General features: G+C 45.5%; 1 protein-coding gene and 1 long non-coding RNA gene across 4 annotated transcripts in view; both read left to right on the top strand.

Annotated features, from left to right (window-relative positions):
• The first annotated feature begins 279 nt into the window (after positions 1-279).
• Positions 280-6,256, top strand: LOC115411589 (uncharacterized). The gene is made up of 3 exons (XR_003934240.1): positions 280-337; positions 2,157-2,160; positions 6,122-6,256. It is a non-coding gene; the product is annotated as an uncharacterized LOC115411589 (long non-coding RNA).
• Positions 6,257-15,795: 9,539 nt separating this feature from the next.
• LOC115411271 (polypyrimidine tract-binding protein 2-like) overlaps positions 15,796-19,846 on the top strand; it is a 35,470-nt gene continuing 31,419 nt past the window's right edge. For all 3 annotated transcript variants that reach the window (XM_030123334.1, XM_030123335.1, XM_030123336.1), the window contains exons 1-2: positions 15,796-15,912; positions 19,562-19,589. In XM_030123334.1, the coding sequence (XP_029979194.1) occupies positions 15,905-15,912; positions 19,562-19,589 (36 nt within the window). In that variant the 5' untranslated portion in view covers positions 15,796-15,904. The remainder of the gene's footprint in view (positions 15,913-19,561; positions 19,590-19,846) is intronic.

The raw sequence follows: 19,846 nt of genomic DNA on the forward strand, positions 1-19,846 counted from the left end.
GTTTGACGCCCCTGCTGTAAACTCATCCACAAATGGACAAAAGTATGTGGACACGTTGAATCCAGGTGTTTCGTTCTAACAGGGGTCTAGGATCCAAAACAATAAGGACTAAAGTCAGAATAGAGTTTGATATGCAGCCTGGATCACACCGTCTGCTATTACACAGGGTTTTAATTGGCTTTAACTCATCCCATTTTCTATGTTTGTGCCTGTAGCGATTTTTAACTCCAAGATGCTCCGACGTCGGCATAAAACGCAGAAAGTCTGGAAAATGACGGCGGAGGCCATTTTGTGTAATTGATAAAGGTGTGAGAGCGAGTGGACAGATCAGACAGATGTTGAGGATGTAATGCGGCTAGTACAAACACTGAATCCAAATGCAGAAACTCGGACACAAAATAAGGTTCAAAGAATTTATTATTCACAACACAGGTGAAAGAATAATAATAATGACAGAATCTTGAGGATAAAGGTGGGAGATATCCTCCTCTGATTCATCCTCCGGTTCGAGGGCGGCAGCCCGTCTCCCCGAGCGGCGTTTGGGGTATTTTCCCCGACTGGGGAAAAGCAAAGGGAGGTCAGGGACGGAAACAGGTCATGCACAGGCAGGCTATCACTCAGGCAACAGGACATAAGGGCTAGACAAATACTCACGTACCAGAAAGTCAGGGCGAGAAGATCGAAACCAGGAAATCCAATGAGGCAGACAAAAACCGACAGGGAGCAGGCAGTAGGCAAAAAACCGAGGAATCCAAAAAGGGTCACAACAGGCAGACAAACGAACAAACGAGGTCAAGACGCTGGTAAGAACTACTAGAGTTACAAACTGGCGATTGACAAGGGGAAAGGACAGGGTTTAAATACACAAAAGGGAGGGAAGACAACTAGACACAGGTGGAGCAAATCGGGCGGAGACAGGTAATCAGGTAAGAGGTCAGGATTGAACGGGGAACAGGAAGTAAAGACGACGGACAAGACACATGAGGGAAAACTTAACACAATAAAACAGGAAATGACAAACAAAACATAAAAGACAGACAAAACCAGACTAGCGTCTGGCAGCAGGCATGACAGTACCCCCCCTCCTAGGGACGGCACCAGACGGACCAGTGGACCTCAGGATGACTCCGATGGAATTGTTGATCAGGGTCCGGTCCAGAATCCGGGAAGCCGGCACCCGAGCGTTCCTCAGGTCCATAACCCTCCCAAGCCCCGAGGTACTGGAAACCGCTCCCTCGCTGACGAGCACCATAAGACGTCGAACTGTGTAAGGCCGGATCCCCTCAATCATCCGAGGAGGAGGTGGAGGTTGGGTGGGCGGGACCAGGTGGCTGTCTTTCACGGGTTTGATTTGGCTCACAGTGAAAAGTGGGATGGATCCTCATAGACCTTGGCACTTAAGGCGTACCGAGACAGGATTAATTATTTCGAGATAGGAATGGACCTACAAACCTGGGTGCCACTTGCGACTCTCAATACGAGAGGAAGATGTTTTGGCCGACAGCCCAAACCCGCTGGTCCTATGGTAAACGGGAGCGTGGCTTCTACGTGAGTCCGCCGAGGTGCTTGTAGCGGCCTGAAGCCTTCAACAGGGCTTGTCTAGCTCGAGTCCAGGTCCTCTTGCATCTGTGGATTAGAGCCAAGGCTGAAGGCACGCCCACTTCCTTCTCCAGTGAAGGAAACAAGGGCGGCTGATAACCATACACCACGTGAAAAGGTGAAAGACCAGAAGAAGCACTGGGAAGCGAGTTGTGAGCAAACTCCACCCACACCAGATGATGACTCCAGGAGGCGGGGTTCTGAGAAGCCAACACACGGAGACCCACCTCCAGGACCTGATTAAGCCTTTCCGTTTGGCCGTTGGTCTGCGGGTGAAAACCAGAAGACAAACTGACAGAAGCACCAACGAGAGAACAAAAGGCTTTCCAAAAACTAGCAATGAACTGGGGCCCCCTATCGAGACCACGTCTCTAGGGAAACCATGAGGCGAAAAACATGAGTCAACAGCGTCTCTGCTGTTTCCTTAGCTGAAGGGAGCTTAGGTAGGGGAATAAAGTGCACCATCTTAGAGAACCTATCCACTACAGAAAAGAACAACTGTGTTACCGTTGGACAAGGGCAAACCAGTCACGAAGTCCAGAGCAATGTCCGACCAGGGTCGTTTGGGGATAGGTAACGGCAGCAACTCCCACATGGGGGACTTATTGGAGGTCTTATTGACAGCACATACAGGACAGGCGGCCACGTATTCTGCGACGTCCTTCTCCATGGCTGTCCACCAAAAACGTTGCTTTAGCACAAACAGGGTCCTCTTCACCCCGGGGATGGCACGCCATCTTGGAAGCGTGGCCCCACTGGATCACCTGGGGGCGGAGGTGAGGAGGGACAAACAGGCGGTCTGGCGGTACGCCATCCGGGATCACACAGTCATTCAGGGCCTCCATAACCAATTTTTTCAACACCCCATTGAAAAGACCCCACCATACAGGAACTGGGTAGAATAGATTCAGGTTCAGAAACCGATGTGTCAGGAGAGAAGACTCTGGAGAGAGCGTCCGGCTTCCCATTCTTGGAGCCAGGACGGTAGGACAGGGTGAAGTTGAAGCGAGTGAAAAATAGAGCCCACCTGGCCTGACGGGAGTTGAGGCGCTTAGCCGATCGGAGGTATTCGAGGTTCTTATGATCGGTCCAGATGAGAAACGGCACATCCGTCCCCTCCAGCCAATGCCGCCATTCCTCCAACGCCACCTTGATGGCCAACAGCTCACGATTACCAATGTCATAATTCCTCTCAGCTGGAGACAGTCTCCTTGACAAGTAGGCGCAGGGGTGGAGCCTATTGTCAGCAGGGGAGCGTGAGATATGACATCCCCCACTCCCAATCAGAGGCATCGACTTCCACCACAAACTGCAGAGCTGGATCAGGGACGGACAGGACAGGGGGCGGTGGAGAACGCCCCCTTTAGGTGGTTAAACGCCTTATCAGCTTCCGGACTCCACCTGAATACAGACTTGGGAGAGGTGAGAGCATGCAGAGGGGCAGCCACACTGCTGAACCCCCGAATAAACTTCCTATAAAAGTTAGCGAAGCCAAGAAACCTTTGAACATCCTTCCGGGAAACAGGAGTCGGCCACTCCCTCACCGCACTAACCTTCTCAGGGTCCATCTGGACACTTCCCTCAGAAATGATGAATCCCAGAAAAGAAACCGTGGGCTGGTGGAACTCGCACTTTTCTGCCTTGACGAATAATTGGTTTGCGAGTAGCCTTTGAAGCACCTGGCGAACATGTTGAATGTGTGTCTCCTCGTCTGGGGAAAAAATCAGAATGTCGTCCAGATATACAAACACAAACACATTTAGCATATCCCTGAGTACGTCATTTACAAGGGCCTGGAAGACAGCAGGGGCGTTGGTGAGGCCAAAAGGCATTACCAGGTACTCGTAGTGGCCACTGGGGGTGTTGAATGCTGTCTTCCACTCATCTCCTTCTCTAATCCTAACCAAGTGGTAAGCATTGCGAAGGTCTAGTTTGGAGAAAATTTTGGCCCCGTGTAACAGTTCGAATGCTGATGACATCAGCGGCAAGGGATATCTGTTACGAATTGTAATGTCGTTAAGCCCCCTATAGTCAATGCATGGTCTTAGAGTCTTATCCTTCTTATCAACAAAAAAGAAGCCTGCTCCTGCAGGCGACGACGAGGGCCGAATTAACCCAGCTGCCAGGGACTCGTCTATGTACTTTTTCATAGCCAGGTTCTCTGGGCCGGACAGGGAATATAATCTCCCTTTAGGAGGAGAAGTACCAGGTCGTAATTCAATAGAACAGTCATAAGGGCGATGAGGAGGTAGGGCCGTAGCCTTAGATTTACTGAATACCTCCTTAAGGTCATGGTAACATGGAGGAACCTTTTCTAGTGCAGGAAAGTCTTTATCCTCTTCCTGAGGAAAACTAACCGGGGCCACGGAGATCTGAGGCAACTTGGGGGGACAAACAGGTAACTTAACAAACTTGCAACGAGCTCCACATTCTTTACCCCACGAATAGACCTCCCCCGTGCCCCAATCAATAAAAGGTTCATGTTTCTGCAACCAAGGATAACCCAGGATAAGAGGTTGAGTGTCTGAGTTGTAAATATGAAAACTGATGTCCTCAGTGTGTCCGTCCATAAACTGCACAGCAACCGGCTCAGTACAGTGGGTTATCCTGCAGATCACGTGATCATCCAGGCTCGAGCTTCTAGTGGACGCTGGATAGGCGTAGAGCTGAGTCCCAACTTAAGTATCAGATTCTGATCCATAAGATTAGCGTCGGAACCGATCAGGACGGGGTGCTGGAGAGACAGAGAATCAGAGCACAGAAGAACCACAGGAAACGGACGAGTGACAGTGGACAGACAAACAGTTCGGCTCAATAGCGACCCCTCACCTGTCTTAGCATCTGGTCTTAAGACACAGCTGCTGACTCTGTGCCCTCCTTGTCTGCAGTATAAACAGAGGCCTTCAACCAAACGTCGTTGGCGTTCTGCAGCCGAGATGTGAGCCCGGCCCAGTTGCATCGGCTCCTCTTTATTGCCGCTGGACTCAGCAACTGGAGAACGAACCACCTCACGACCAGGTCCCTTGCTAGTCGGAGTGCGGACCTCAGGTTCTTCTGACTGCCACACAGACTCTTGATCTGCGACCCGGATAGCCTCGGTGATGACGTCGTCTAAGGAGTGCAGCTGTTGGCGAAGCGCCATCTCCCGGCCAACAGAACGACTTAGGCCGGTCAAAAAAAGCGGTAATCAGGGCCTGGTTGTTCCACCCCGATTCAACCGCTAGGGAACGAAAGGCGCTCACATACTGCCTGATTGTCATATCTCCCTGTCTAAGCCTCATGAGCTGATGACCAGCAAATTGGCTCCGGACCGGGTGGTCATAAACCCTCTTAAGTTCTGATACAAGGGTCGAAAAAGACTGAACAGCAGGGGAATTCTGCTCAAAAAGGGCGTTGAAATAGCTTAAAGGAGGGCCTTCCAACAGGCTGGCCACATATGCAATCTTAACAGAGTCTTTAGCAAATCGAGCGGGCTGGGAAGCAAAAATTAACTGGAGCTGGGTGAAAAAAATCACGACAGGTATCAGGATTACCAGAATATTTGGATGGCGCCGGAATGTTCGGCTCAACCGAGTCTCGAACTGGCGGGGTAGCGGCTCGATTCTCGCCTGACGCAGCTGCAGCCGCAGCTTGGGTACTGGTGAGTTGGGTGACCTGAGTAGTGAGCTGGTTCATTTTATCGAGAAGGGTGTGGAGAACCTGCTCATGTCCACCCAGCCTGTGCCCCTGGGACTGGATAGCCTCCTTGACCTGTGTGAGTTCTGCTGGATTCATTTTATGGCCAGTTTGTACTGTAATGCGGCTAGTACAAACTCTGAATCCAAATGCAGAAACTCGGACACAAAAATAAGGTTCAAAGAATTTATTATTCACACACAGGTGAAAGAATAATAATAATGACAGAATCTTGAGGATAAAGGTGGGAGATATCCTCCTCTGATTCGTCCTCCGGTTCGAGGGCGGCAGCCCGTCTCCCCGAGCGGCGTTTGGGGTATTTTCCCCGACTGGGGAAAAGCAAAGGGAGGTCAGGGACGGAAACAGGTCATGCACAGGCAGGCTATCACTCAGGCAACAGGACATAAGGGCTAGACAAATACTCACGTACCAGAAAGTCAGGGCGAGAAGATCGAAACCAGGAAATCCAATGAGGCAGACAAAAACCGACAGGGAGCAGGCAGTAGGCAAAAAACCGAGGAATCCAAAAAGGGTCACAACAGGCAGACAAAACGAACAAACGAGGTCAAGACGCTGGTAAGAACTACTAGAGTTACAAACTGGCGATTGACAAGGGGAAAGGACAGGGTTTAAATACACAAAAGGGAGGGAAGACAACTAGACACAGGTGGAGCAAATCAGGGCGGAGACAGGTAATCAGGACAGAGGTCAGGATGAACGGGGAACAGGAAGTAAAGACGACGGACAAGACACATGAGGGAAAACTTAACACAATAAAACAGGAAATGACAAACAAAACACAAAAGACAGACAAAACCAGACTAGCGTCTGGCAGCAGGTATGACAGAGGAGAAGCAGAGCCCCTAGAGACTGATTAGAAAAACAGGAAAGGACCAGAGGACAGCAGAGTCAGGCGTCAGTGCAGGGTGGGAAAGGAAAGGCCTCCACAGAGCGGACCGGTCCTGTGGATCCGGTCCAGCACCGGCTCCATCTGGGTCATTAGAGCCGGGTTTGAACTGACGCCTACCAAGGTTATTAACGAACACTAAGGAAATGACGAAAACTAGAATGGAAAAAACACTTTTGTTAACTGAAATAAAAACTATAATTAAAAGAAAAAAAAACATAATTAACTGAAACTGTATTGTGTGTTTACAAAACTAACGAAAACTAGGGCTGAAAGAAAATATCGGTTCTGCAATATATCGCAATATTTCATTTCACAATACTGTATCGATATTAAACAGTACTGTATGGATGTTTTTAGGTATTTATTCAAATGCAGATATTGTGGAGGTTCATTTTACTTTTTCTTTTTTTTTTTTTTAATATTGTATTTAGTCTTATTTCACACTCTTTTATTCAATGTTCATTCCTTTGTTGGGATTGAACTCAAATCCTGTTCTGATGCTAGTTGTCAACTAATAGAATCTGAACATTTGAACAGGATCTGAAACTGGAATGTCTGGAAAACAGAATTTCAGTTTGAACACAGTTTGAACATTTGGTGATAGAACATTAGATCCTGTTGGGATCAAATAAAAATGTGTTTAGTATTTGTGCAGATTTCTGCTGGAATTCAATTCTTCCAGGAAATCATTTAAAAAAGAAACAAAACCAATTTAAAAATTGCCGTTTAACAGTGTATTGATATATAGTGATATATTGTATTGTGATCCTAGTATTGTGATTTGTATCGTATCGCCAGATTCTTGCTGATACACAGCCCTAATCATTAGAGCCGAGTTTCAACTGGTGCCTACCAGGGTTATTATCGTTAACGAAAACTAACGAAATGATGAAAACTAGAATTGAAAAAACATTTTTGTTAACTGAAATAAATAAAAACTATAATTAAAAGAAAAAAACATTACTAAATGAAACTGTATTGTGTGTTTACAAAACTAAAACGTATAAAAATTATGGATAAAATTCCCTTCGTTTTCGTCTTTGTCGGGACTGTCCAACTCATTTTGGTTCAGTTCCATATTCAGCCCAGTTTGATCTGCAGTGGGCCAGAACCAGTAAAATAATGACTTAATAACCTATAAATAATGACAAATCCAAATTTTCTTATTGTTTTAGTACAAAAAAAACCCAGTTATGAAAATATTTACATTTTACAAAACAGATGTGAATAACCTGAAAAAAAAACAAGACAGAAATTTCATTTGAAAATTTTGTGCAATTTTAACAATATTCTGCCTGGACTTATTATTTCTACATGTACATTTACACACAGTGTTCCATAAACATTTGGGAACAGGCAGAATATTGTGAAAATTTTGGAGTTTGGAAATAAAACTTGAACAATTTCTCCAATATTCCATCCATTATTCTGAACACAACTGCAGATCCCAGTGGATCCATAAATGCACCAAACATTTAGGAACAGACAGAATATTGTTACAATTGCACATTTCAGGTTGTTCATCTTTGTTTTTATTTATGTATTTATTTGTATTTTATTGTGAAAGAATAGTTTTGTAAATGTCAATATTTTCAGTTTTTTTTTTTTCACTGAAATTTTTTCCACATAATTTTTCACCAAGTAAATTTGTCGTTATCATTATTTATGGGTTATTGTGTTGTTGTTTTTTTAACTGTAGATCACATGTGTCTGTATGTGGAACCTGAACCAAAAGGATTTGTTCAACCTGGACTGTTCAGGTTGTCATGCCGGCAGCCAGACGTTAGTCTGGTTTTGCCTGTCTTTTATGTTTGTTTGTCACTTCCTGTTTTATTTTGTTAAGTTTCCCCTCATGTGTCTTGTCTGTCGTCTTTACTTCCTGTTCCCTGATCGTTCTTACCTTTCACCTGATTACCTGTCTCCGCCCTAATTTGCTCCACCTGTGTCTAGTTGTCTTCCCTCCCTTTTGTGTATTTAAACCCTGTCTCTTCCCCCTGTCAGTCGCCAGTTTGTTACTCTTGCAGTACTTACCAGCGTTCTGATCTTGTCTGTCTGTTTTTGGATTCCTGTTTTTTGACCCGTTTTTGCTTACCCGGTTTTTGCCTACTGCCTGCTCCCTGTCGGTTTTTCTGCCTCATCTGATTCCTGGTTCTGATCGCCTTGCCTGACTTTCGGTACGTGAGTTTTGCCTTTCCCTTATGTCCTGTCGCCTGATTAATAGCTTACCTGTGTATGACCTGTTTCCGTCCCTGACCTCCCTTTGCTTTTCCCCAGTCGGGAAAAAGACCCCGCTAACCACACGGGGAGACGGGTTGCCGTTCTCGGTCCGGAGGACTGATTCAAAGAGGAAATTACCACCCATTATCCTCAAGATTTTGTCATTTATATTTGTCTTACACCTGTGTGGGACTAATAAATCTTTTGAACTTTACATTTTGACTCTGAGTTCAGCATTTGGATTCTGTGCCTGTACTAGCGCCATAACAGTACAAACTGGCCACATTATGAATCCAGCAGAACTCAATCAGGTCAAGGAGGCTATCCAGTCCCAGGGGCACAGGTTGGGAGGACATGAAAAGATGTTACACTCCCTGGTGGATAGGATGACTCTGTTAGCCACGCAGGTCTCCCAGCTCACCCGTACCCAGGCTGCGGCTGCGGCTGTGTCAGGCGAGAACCAGGCTACCAGTCCTCCTGTTTGGGACTCGGCCGAACCTCACATTCCGGCACCGTCCAAGTACTCAGGTAATCCAGATACCTGTCGGGATTTTTTCACCCAGCTCCAGCTTATTTTTGATTCTCAACCCATTCGTTTTTCTAAAGATTCTGTTAAGATCGCCTATGTGGCCAGTCTGTTAGAGGGTCCCCCTCTGAGTTATTTCAACGTGCTCTTTGAGCAGAATTCCCCAGCAGTTCAGTCATTTTCCTCCCTAGTGACTGAACTCAAAAGGGTCTACGACCACCCGGTTCGGGGACAATTCGCTGGTCATCAGCTTATGAGGCTGAGACAGGGAGATCAGTCTATCAGGCAGTATGTGAGTGTTTTTCGTTCCCTAGCGGTTGAATCAGGGTGGAACAACCAGGCCCTGATCACCGCCTTTTTGACCGGGCTAAGCCGCTCCGTGGGCCGTGAGATGGCGCTCCGTCAACAGCTCCACTCCCTGGATGACGTCATCGCCGAGGCCATCCGGGTCGCTGATCAGGAGTCTGTTTGGCAGACAGATGAGTCTGTGGTTCGCTCTTCGTCTGGCAAGGGGCCCGTTCGGGAGGTGGTTCGACTCCCGGTTACTGAGACAGACGGTGGGAAGGAGGAACCCATGCAACTCAGCCAGACCCACATCTCAGCTGAAGAACGCCGACGTCGCCTGACCGAGGGTCTCTGTCTGTACTGTGGACAAGGGGGACATAGGGTATGTAATTGCCCACTTAAGCCTGATGGCAAGACAAGTGAGGGGTCGCTGTTGAGCAGAACTGTTTGTTTATCCACTGTTTCTCGTCCGTTTCCTGTGGTTCTCCTCTGCTCTGATTCTTTGTCTCTCCAGCACCCCGTACTGATCGATTCCGGGTCCGACGCTAATTTAATGGACCAGAGCCTGGTACAGAAGTTGGGACTTGGGTCGATTCCGATCCAGCGTCCGTTGGAGGCCCGGGCCCTGGATGGCCACGTGATTTGCCGGATAACCCATTGTACCGAGCCAGTCTCCGTTCAGTTCACTGATGGACACACTGAGAGCGTTAACTTTCACATTTATGAGTCGGAGTCCCAGCCACTAATTCTGGGTTATCCGTGGTTACAGATTCACGAGCCATTTATTGATTGGGGCACTGGGGAGGTTCAGTCTTGGGGTAAAGACTGTGAGACTCGTTGTAAATATATTAAATTACCTGTATACTCACCCAAGACTCCACAGATCTCCGTGGCCCCGGTTAGTGTTCCGGTAGGGGAGGATAAGGACTTTCCAGCACTGGAGAAGGTTCCCCCGTGTTACCATGATTTAAAGGAGGTGTTTAGTAAGTCTAAGGCTACGGCCTTACCTCCTCACCGTTCGTATGACTGCGCCATAGAACTACGTCCTGGTACGTCTCCACCTAAGGGGAGATTATATTCTCTATCTGGGCCAGAAAATTTAGCTATGAAAAAGTACATTGACGAGTCTCTGGCAGCCGGGTTAATCAGACCCTCTTCATCTCCTGCAGGGGCGGGTTTCTTTTTTGTAGACAAAAAGGATAAATCACTAAGGCCGTGTATAGATTATCGGGGACTTAATGACATCACTATCCGCAACCGGTACCCGTTACCGCTGATGTCCTCAGCTTTTGAACTTTTGCATGGGGCTAAAGTGTTTACTAAGTTGGATCTTCGTAATGCCTATCACTTGGTTAGAATCAGAGAAGGAGATGAGTGGAAAACAGCTTTTAACACTCCCAGTGGTCACTACGAGTATCTGGTGATGCCTTTCGGTCTGACCAATGCCCCTGCTGTCTTCCAGGCCCTCGTTAACGATGTCCTCAGGGATATGCTAAATGTTTTTGTATTTGTCTATCTGGACGACATATTAATTTTCTCCCCAGATGAGAGCACGCATGTTCAGCATGTGCGACAGGTGCTCCAGAGGCTCCTCTGCAACCAACTGTATGTCAAAGCTGAAAAATGCGAGTTCCACCAACCTACGGTCTCATTTTTGGGTTTCATCATTTCTGAGGGGAGTGTCCAGATGGACCCTGAAAAGGTTAGTGCAGTGAGAGAATGGCCAACACCATCTTCTCGGAGAGACGTTCAGAGATTCCTGGGTTTCGCTAACTTTTATAGAAAGTTTATCCGGGGGTTCAGCAGTGTGGCTGCCCCCCTGCATTCTCTCACCTCTTCTAAGTCTGTATTCAGGTGGAGCCCTGAGGCTGACAGGGCGTTTAACCGCCTTAAGGTGGCGTTCTCCTCTGCTCCCATTCTGTCCGTTCCAGACCCTGCTCTGCAGTTTGTGGTGGAAGTCGATGCTTCTGATTTGGGAGTGGGGGCTGTCATCTCCCAGCGCTCGCCAGCCGACAATAGGCTCCATCCCTGCGCGTATTTGTCAAGGAGACTGTCGCAAGCTGAGATGAACTATGACATAGGCAATCGTGAACTGTTGGCCATTAAGGTGGCATTGGAGGAATGGCGACACTGGCTGGAGGGGACAGAAGTTCCGTTTCTGATCTGGACAGATCATAAAAACCTGGAGTACCTACGTTCGGCTAAACGTCTCAACTCCCGTCAGGCCAGGTGGGCATTGTTTTTCACACGTTTCAACTTCACCCTATCCTACCGTCCGGGTTCCAAGAATGGTAAGCCTGACGCCCTGTCCAGAGTTTTCTCCCCTGAAAAGCCTGTCTCTGAGCCTGAAACTATTTTGCCTAGCTCTTGTGTGGTGGGGGCCTTTCAGTGGGGCGTAGAGAGGATGGTCACTGAGGCCCTTAATGACTGTGATGTTCCGGATGGCGTACCGCCAGACCGTCTGTTTGTTCCTCCTCATCTCCGTTCCCAGGTGATCCATTGGGGCCACACTTCTAAGATGGCGTGCCACCCGGATGTGAGGAGAACCCTGTTTCTGATCAGGCAACGTTTTTGGTGGCCCGCCATGGAGAGGGACGTGAGTGAATATGTGGCCGCATGTCCTGTCTGTGCTGCTTGTAAGGCTTCTAACAAAGCGCCGATGGGGCAGCTGCATCCGCTACCTGTCCCTAAGAGACCCTGGTCGGACATCGCCCTGGATTTTGTTACTGGTCTTCCCCTGTCTAATGGTAACACGACCGTACTCACGGTGGTGGACCGATTTTCTAAAATGGTGCATTTCATTCCCCTACCTAAACTCCCGTCTGCTAAGGAGACTGCGGAGGCGCTGTTGCAACATGTGTGTCGACTTCATGGTTTCCCAAAAGACATTGTTTCCGATAGGGGACCTCAGTTTATTGCTAGATTTTGGAAGGCTTTTTCTTCTCTCATTGGTGCCTCTGTCAGTCTGTCCTCTGGTTTTCACCCGCAGACCAACGGCCAAACTGAGAGACTTAACCAGGTCCTGGAGGTGGGACTCCGTGTGTTGGCTTCCCAAAACCCCGCCTCCTGGAGCCGTCATCTGTTGTGGGTGGAGTTTGCTCACAACTCTCTACCCAGTGCTTCATCCGGATTGTCTCCTTTTCACGTAGTGTGTGGTTATCAGCCTCCTCTGTTTCCTTCATTGGAGAAGGAGGTGGGCGTTCCTTCGGCTTTGGCCCTGATCCATAGATGCAAGAGGACCTGGACTCGGGCCAGACAGGCTCTGGTGAAGGCGTCGGCCCAGTACAAGACCACGGCGGACCGCCATAGGATCTCTGCACCCGTCTACCATCCGGATCAGCGGGTCTGGTTGTCGGCCAGGAACCTTCCTCTGAGGATGGAAAGTCGCAAACTGGCACCCAGGTTTGTAGGCCCATTCCCTATCTCGAAGGTTATTAATCCTGTTTCTGTACGTTTGAAATTGCCAAGGTCTATGAGGATACATCCCACTTTTCACGTGAGCCAAGTCAAACCTGTTAAGGAGAGTCGCCTGGTCCCGCCTACCCAACCTCCACCACCACCACGCCTTATTGAGGGTGACCCAGCCTACACGGTTCGGCAACTGATGGCAGCTCGTCGCCGGGGGAGGGGCTTCCAGTACCTTGTGGATTGGGAAGGGTATGGACCTGAAGAACGTTCCTGGGTGCCGGCCTCCTTCATTTTGGACCCTGACCTGATCCAAGAGTTCCATCAACGCCATCCTGATGTCCCTGGTCCGTCTGGTGCCGTCCCTAGGAGGGGGGGTTCTGTCATGCCGGCAGCCAGACGTTAGTCTGGTTTTGTCTGTCTTTTATGTTTGTTTGTCACTTCCTGTTTTATTTTGTTAAGTTTCCCCTCATGTGTCTTGTCTGTCGTCTTTACTTCCTGTTCCCTGATCGTTCTTACCTTTCACCTGATTACCTGTCTCCGCCCTAATTTGCTCCACCTGTGTCTAGTTGTCTTCCCTCCCTTTTGTGTATTTAAACCCTGTCTCTTCCCCCTGTCAGTCGCCAGTTTGTTACTCTTGCAGTACTTACCAGCGTTCTGATCTTGTCTGTCTGTTTTTGGATTCCTGTTTTTGACCCGTTTTTGCTTACCCGGTTTTTGCCTACTGCCTGCTCCCTGTCGGTTTTTCTGCCTCATCTGATTCCTGGTTCTGATCGCCTTGCCTGACTTTCGGTACGTGAGTTTTTGCCTTTCCCTTATGTCCTGTCGCCTGATTAATAGCTTACCTGTGTATGACCTGTTTCCGTCCCTGACCTCCCTTTGCTTTTCCCCAGTCGGGAAAAAGACCCCGCTAACCACACGGGGAGACGGGTTGCCGTTCTCGGTCCGGAGGACTGATTCAAAGAGGAAATTACCACCCATTATCCTCAAGATTTTGTCATTTATATTTGTCTTACACCTGTGTGTGACTAATAAATCTTTTGAACTTTACATTTTGACTCTGAGTTCTGCATTTGGATTCTGTGCCTGTACTAGCGCCATAACAGTGGTTCATTTTTGCACTTTCATCCTGCAGGGCCGGAATGGAACCTTTGGTGAGGGGGCCACATTTGGGCCCCTGGGCCGCATGTTTGACACCTGCGGTCTTTGTCAATGTCGGATTGATACGAAATCAATTTATTTCCCTCCATCAGTTTTCTGTGCTGTCTCCATACGACACTTTTTGCTCCGTCACTTGTGTTCACTGTGGTTTCCAGTCGTCTTCTGGTCCCTACTCTACCTGGAAACATGGAGACTAAAGCAGCAGAGTCCTGTCTGGGATTTATTTGAATACGACCACAGAGAAGAAGAGAAAAGAGACCACTGAACTACAACTAAAGGCGTCCATACACTGTGCGATTATTTCGATTGTTGCACGCAGCTCCATCTCAAACTGTGCGAATCAGTCGTACAGTCAGGCTCACGATTCCTGTTCTCACACTGTACGGACCGACGCTCGTATGCGACCTGACTGCTCACACTGTAGGACCATACACCAGAGGACGCACCACACTGTAGGACCATACACCAGAGGACGCACCACACTGTAGGACCATACACCAGAGGACGCACCACACTGTAGGACCATACACCAGAGGACGCACCACACTGTAGGACCATACACCACAGGATGCACCACACTGTAGGACCATACACCAGAGGATACACCACACTGTAGGACCACACACCAGAGGATACACCACACTGTAGGACCACACACCAGAGGATACACCACACTGTAGGACCACACACCAGAGGATACACCACACTGTAGGACCACACACCAGAGGATACACCACACTGTAGGACCATACACCAGAGGATGCACCACACGTTCCAGTGTTGTATCCGGAAATATAACGTTAAAATACCAAGGAATCCATAAAAGTGCATAGACGATTGTGTATTGGTGTGAGCCACGAAATGGTAGTGCTAAACAAAAACCAACGAGCTGCTTTGGTATTATGTGCCATTATCTGCGGGGAATCAAAAAAGAAGAAAAGACAACGATGTGTTTGGTGCAGGAACTGGTTGTCCAGACGTGGACAGTATGGGCTGTCAGTCCTACAGCAAAGGGAACCAGAGGGAAGATGCAAAAGCTAAACTGCACTAGACCTATAGCCAGCTACTGTTAGCTTGTACGCTACTGTACGCGTCTGTGTTAGCGCATGCACAGTGTGAGAATTTGAGGCCCATCGGTTCATGGCACTGCTTTAACAATGCGATACACTCATGAGGAGCGAGCAGGATTTCAAACAGCTCCGTTTTCCTTGCGAACACACGATTGCTGGTGGTGAGGTGGTGGTGAGGTGCTAATCGCTTCTCTTTACCCCATGTACACTGCACCAAGCACCACACACAATTAGAGGCACATCGGGCCCGATCCCAGAAAGAGTCGCACCAGTGAGAAATCGTCTCTAAACTCATACAGTGTAAGGCCGCCTTAAGGCCTTCAGGTAAAGTGGCTAATGCTAACGAAGCAACCCACCAGAAGTGGAAGTCGGTACGCTAAAAATAAAGTTATTTTAAAAATATATAGTGGATAATTTTTTTTGGTCTATTCTCTTTTCTTTCTCTTTTCTTTCTTATTTCGTTCTTGGGCTGTTCTCTTTTTTTTCTTATCGTGGATAATTTTTTTTGGGCTGTTTTCTTTTTTCTTATAGTGGATAATTTTTGGGCTGTTGTTTTTTTTCTTATGGTGGACAATTGTTTTGGTCTATTCTCTTTTCTTTCTTATAGTGGATAATTTTTTGGGCTGTTCTCTTTTTTTCTTATAGTGGATAATTTTTTGGGCTGTTGTCTTTTTTCTTATAGTGGATAATTTGTTGGGCTGTTTTTTTTTTATTATTATAGTGGATAATTTTTTTGGTGTATTCTCTTTTCTTTCTTATAGTGGATAAGTTTTTGGGCTGTTGCACCTCTGGGCCACCGTAGATTGGAGCCTTTGGGGGGGGGGGGGTCATTTGGCCCCGGGACGCCTGTTTGACGCCCCTGGTTTACAGGCTTCGCGCTCAAAAACGCTCGGCTCGGCTTCGTTCTTTTCCGCCCACTTCCGCCATTGCGTCGTCTCGCGACTTCAACACACCGCCTCCATTTTGCTGTCGTGTGTATGTGGTGCGTGCGCAGTTAAGTGTAAAACTGGAGAGAAAACAAGACCGAAAGCGGACGACTGATCAATTCCTACAGAAATGGACGGGTAAGCTTTTTGATCATCAGTAATAAATGCGTCTCTTTGATATTATGTTCAGATAACGCGGAGCACGAGGCGTGTATGGGAAAATCAAAGGAGTGCGTGCGCTCGTGTGAACGGGTTTCCATAGCCACGCGCTCTGCCGTTAAGGAAGTGCCTACCGTTAGCTTGCTAGCATAACTTAGCAGAAGCCTACTGGTTGTTAACGGATGTAATTATGACCTGTGATGTTAGTTATTTAAAAGACAGTCAAAGCGAGTGACGGTGTCGATATGAGAAGTGTTCAGATTCTCCCTTTGGTCGTCTGCGTTTACACTTCCTGACGCTACACATATCACAGCTAGTAAGTTTATCGAAGAGCTATGGTAGCTAACTGTGTTATTGTGCCTTTGTGCTATCGCTAATTAGCTTTAGCCCAGCAGACGGCCACAGTGTACATACTGTGAAGCCTCCATGAACGTTTAATGTGCGCTCCTTTGAGAAGAAAAGACACTGAATGTTTGCTCGCATGGCTGAAGGGACAATTTTGTTATGAAACGGCACGATGCACTATTAGCAGCAGTAGTACAAACACTGATACTGTTGCATTAAAAACAGTTGTTTAGAGCTGGTGTGTGGCAGTTGAGTCCAGTAGGGTGTGTCATTCATAGACTGCGAGGTGACCATGCATTAGGTTTGAATGAAGCAGGATTTCTGTGACGAATCGTAAATGAGCCCCTTGGGGAAATGGATATTACTAACAACATGACGGCATGTCGCAGTATAAGGTAGACATGGGTGCAGAGAGGCTATACAGACATAGAACATGCATGTGGATTTATTACAAGAAGCCCAAACACGTATAATCTTAAGCACTAAAGTGAAGAGCAAAAACTGTTTACAGTAGTGGTATTAAGTAGGGGTGTGTGTTGACAAGAATCTGGTGATACGATACAAATCACAATACTAGGATCACGATACGATATATCACAATACTGTTAAAAAGGCAAGTTTTTACTGGTTTTGTTACTTTTTTAAAAATTATTTCCTGGAAGGACAGAATTACACCAGAAATCTGCACAAATACTAAACACATTTTTATTGGATCCCAACAGGATCTAATGTTCTGTCACAAAATGTTCCTGTGTTCAAACTGAAATTCTGTTTTACAGACATTACAGTTTAAGATCCTGTTCAAATGCTCATATTCTATTAGTTCAGAACTAACATAAGAACATTATTTTTGTTCGATCCCAACAAAGGAACTAACATTGTTTAATAGAAGAGTGTTAAGTAATAAATAAAATATAAACTAGGGCTGGGCAAGTTAACACGTTATTACCACTTTAACACATTCATTAAATAACGCCGACAATTTTTTTAATCTCAATTTGAATGCGGTTTTATTATAACTCACATTATTCTGCCCCTGCTTGTGTGCGTGTAGCCATTAGCTCGACAGATAGACAACAGGTTTCCCAAGAAAAGCCGGACACCGAAAACTTCTCTCCAAATCTTTTACTTGAGACTCACTGTAAAACTGAAACATACATACAAAATATTTCTCAGTTATGTTCATTGCCTAGTACATTTACATAGCATTATACATTTAAATGACGGGGAAAAAGATTGCAAGCTCGATGCTAACTTGAATGGGAAAATCCCCCCCCAATATAACTGTGATTAATCATGATTAGTCACAGAAATCCACGTGATTAATTGCAACTAAAAATTTTAATCACTGCCCAGCACTAATAAACAAAAATGAACCTCCACAATATCTGCATTTGAATAAATACCTAAAAATAGCCATACAGTACTTTTTAATATCAATACAGTATTGTGAAATGAAATATCGCATATTGCAGAACCAATATTTTCTTACACCCCTACTAACAACATGACAGCATGTTGCAGTATAAGGTAGACATGGGTGCAGAGAGGCTATAAGCAGGGGTGTCAAACTCATTTTAGTTCAGGGGCCACATTAAGTGATATTTGATCTGAAATGGGCCAGACCAGTTAAATAATAACATATAAATAATGTCAACTCCAAACTTTCCTCTGTTTTAGAGTGAAAAAAAAGTAAAATTATGCAATGAAAATGTTTACATTTACCAACTATCCTTTAAACCAAGGGTGTCAAACTCATTTTAGCTCAGGTTCCACATTCAGCCTAATTCAATCTCAAGCGGGCCAAACCATAAAAATAATAGCATAAAAACCTATAAATAATGACAACTCCAAGTTATTCTCTTCATTTTAGTACAATCAAAACATTAAATTATGAGAATCTTTACATTTACAAACTATCTTTTCACCAAAAAGATGTGAATAACCAGAAAAAAATTAAATTTCTTAAGAAAAATAAGATAAATTTTAACAATATTATGCCTCAACTTATCACTTGTACATGTGCATTACACACAATGTTACACAAACATAATATTGTTGAAATTTTAATGTTTGGAATGTGTAACTTAAATAAGAAAGTCTACAATATTGTGTGTCAACTTATTAACACAACTTACAAATCGGATTTACAAATCCACAAAACATTTAGTAACAGAATATTGTTAAAATTGTGCTTAATTTTCAGGTTGTTCACATTTTATTGTCAGGGTTATTAGACTATTTTTTGACTTTAGATCACACTGGGCTCAAACCAGTTCAACGCCTTTGACTGTTCAGATCTTCAGTGTCATTTTTGCACTCCATAAAATCATGCCGCAGGCCAGAATGGAACCTTTGGAGGGCCGGTTTTGGCCCATGGGCTGCATGTTTGACACCTGTGCTTTAAAACAATGTGAATAACATGAACAAATGAAAATTTCTTAAGAAAACTTAAGTGCAATTTTAACAATATTATGTTTCAGTTGTAATTGTGAAAAATGTGTAAATGATAACATACAGATCACAGTGGATCAACAAATACACAAAACATTTAGTAACAGGCAGAATATTGTTAAAATTACACTTCAGACATTTCAGAATGTTCATATTTGTTGAGGTTGTGTTTTTGTGAAAATTTAGTTTGTTTTAGTGTAATACAGTAAAATGACATGAAAATGTTTACATTTACAAAGGGAAACATTTGGAGTTGTGATTATTTATAGGTTATTATGATAGTGTTTTACTGATCTGACCCATTGGAGATGAAAGTGGTCTGTTTGTGGTCCCTGAACTGAAATGATTAATATCTTCAGTGTAATTTTTGCATTTCACAAATTCATCCCAGGGGCCAGACTGGACCCTTTGGCAGGCTGGATTTGGCCCCTGGGCCGCATGTTTGACACCTGTGCTATACAGACATAGAACATGCATGTGGAATTATGTGTAGCCCAAACACATATATTCTTAAGCACTAAAGTGAAGAGCAAAACTGTTTACAGTAGTGGTATTAAGAGGCAATAACGGCGATTTAAAAGCTTCAAAGATAGATCCTGAGGGAAATTAAGTAATACAACAATAATCACTGTATTTGGGGAATTAATTACTGCAAGTGTAGTTTTTTTTGTCTCAAAATGTAATTTTTCTCCCCTTTTGTCACAAGCTCTTCTGAAGATATTAATTTGCATGTATAAAACGTCTGTTGTTTTGTAGTACTGGAAAATAAATGACTTAATATTAACACCTTTTGAAATTTTGTTAAAATTGTGCCTTTTCCCTCTTTCAGCATCAGTGATGTTGCAGTTGGAGTGAAGGTGAGTGTTCTCTAGTATTTATCCAGCACACAGATCACATGCAGAAGTACTGAGCCTTTGACCTTGTAGCTGTTCGTTTGTTATGCAACGACATGCTCATTGTTACTGTTCACATGCTGTTTAAGGTGCAGACATAAGATGCTTCAACTCAGGTAGGCAGATGATAGAACAGTTTAATTCTGTACATATTTGCATCTAGAGTTGAACCATTGGCATACAAAACAATTGAAAGTGTTTGGGAGTACTTTGTGTTTTAT

This window comes from Sphaeramia orbicularis, chromosome 20 (genome assembly GCF_902148855.1).
Source record: "Sphaeramia orbicularis chromosome 20, fSphaOr1.1, whole genome shotgun sequence".
Lineage (NCBI taxonomy): Eukaryota > Metazoa > Chordata > Actinopteri > Kurtiformes > Apogonidae > Sphaeramia > Sphaeramia orbicularis.